At 41.9% G+C, this 1,834-nt stretch overlaps 1 protein-coding gene across 1 annotated transcript in view; it reads right to left on the bottom strand.

Annotated features, from left to right (window-relative positions):
* Positions 1-305: 305 nt before the first annotated feature.
* Positions 306-1,834, bottom strand: part of LOC308170562 (metallophosphoesterase MPPED2-like) — a 29,683-nt gene continuing 28,154 nt past the window's right edge. The window contains exon 6 of the mRNA XM_080545363.1: positions 306-437. Coding sequence (XP_080401489.1) covers positions 328-437 — 110 coding nt within the window. The 3' untranslated portion in view covers positions 306-327. The remainder of the gene's footprint in view (positions 438-1,834) is intronic.

Below are 1,834 nucleotides of genomic sequence, written 5' to 3'. Positions count from 1 at the left end.
TCCAGATTTAGATTTATTCTAGGTCCAGATCTAGTCTTAATCTGGGTCCAGGAAACTGCTGACCAATGGGATCTAAGAACATACCAACACAACATGAACCCAGCCGACGCAGCAGACGCTAAACAAACGGAAGACATTTACAAAAGCTCAGGTCACATCATTCAAACAACGTGACCTGCAATTCAAAATCAGATTTTCAATTCATGCTTCTTTTTTTCTTTTTCTTTTTACAAGCAGTTTAAAAAAAAGACAAATATCTTGGAGATTAAACATTTAGAACAACTGGTTTGATTAAAAAAAAAGCTGTTTTGTTTTGTGTAAGGAGGTCTAGGGGTTGGGGAGGTCGAACACGATGGGGGGGTTGGTGGGCTGGTAGCTGACGGTGCAGGTGGAGGAGTTGATGAACGTCGTGCATCCGTCAGTCATGATACCGTACCCTGCAGGACACACACACACAACCACGTTAGAGATACGTAATACACACACACTCAGGCACGGGCATGCACACACACACACACACGCATACACACAGAACCACGTTAGAGATAATATACACACACACACGGGCACACACACACGCACGCACAAATACAGCATAACAATGTGAAAACAGACTGAATTTGCTCAATTTGAGCTGAAACTTGAATATGTTTGAATATGAAAGCTTTTTTTGGATGCTATAACTACTGCTGCCAGCAGATGTCACTCCAATTCAAGGCTTTGAATAACAAAACCTTTTCAACATAATATTTGGATGAAATGCCCCATTGTTTCAGAAAGCCTAGTTTCCAAACAGGGGAGGCTGGTGGAGGGAGAAATCGGAGGACAACTGTCATTGTAATGCATGGAATGGAATGAGGAGTGATATCAACACACATGTTTGTGTTGTGTGTCTACCTCCACTGTTTACAACATCCCGAGAGGAGAAACAACCACCTGACTTTATCTAACAGGAAAAGTATTCTTTTTTCTGTTTGTTCATATTTACAGTTTTTGTGTAGACTAAACTTGGCCCAGGTCTAGCAATACAGTATAGGAACAGTACATAGTTAAACCCCTAGTGGGCGCACTCCACTAAAGATAACACGTGCCTTCTCCAAGGATGCAGCTCGAGGACACAGAACAAGAGCTTCCACAAGGAGCACAAACACACCATTCACACGGAGCGACTCTGAATCACAGGAATTGTCTGTGTGAATAGATGTCTGTCTTGACCTCTTATTGAACTCCCATTCATACTATTTCGTCAGCTTGTCGGGACTCTACACTATGTCTTAAAATGTATGTAACAGAAAGTTTCAACGTATACATCACAGTTACGTCCCTTAGGAGGGTGTTTTCCGGGGCAACTGATAGTGGTTGTGTAACATGTTATTAAGTAGAGTCGTGCGCGTCAGAAGCCATGTTTTCAGAACAGAAGATAAGTGGGAAATGTTGAGGATGGCCCTAGGGTGGGATACAAGTGTCACAGGACTAAGTTCTGTGAATTAGTTATGTCCTCTATCTTCCGCCGTAGACTGAAGAATCTCTCTCTCTCTCTCTCTCTCTTCAGGCTACACCTTAACTCTCCCTCCTAAGACCTCTCTATCCCCTCTACAGTTTCTCTACTGTAAATAAATAAATACAATTCTTCCTTCTTCTAGAATTGACTGCCAATGGCCCCTGGCCAGACCATAGATTACTTTTTCTTGCTATAACTGGTGGATAGATGATTCACTTACTTAGACAAATGTATTTGTTGTAAGTCGCTTTGGATAAAGGCATCTGCTAAATGCCAAAAATGAAATGTAAATGTCCTCTCCACGCACATGTTTTAGAAGGTCTTTTCAGTAAC

Source organism: Nansenia antarctica (genome assembly GCF_963989245.1).
Source record: "Nansenia antarctica genome assembly, chromosome: 14".
NCBI classification, from domain to species: Eukaryota; Metazoa; Chordata; class Actinopteri; order Argentiniformes; family Microstomatidae; genus Nansenia; species Nansenia antarctica.
This window is presented reverse-complemented; position numbering and strand designations above follow the sequence as displayed.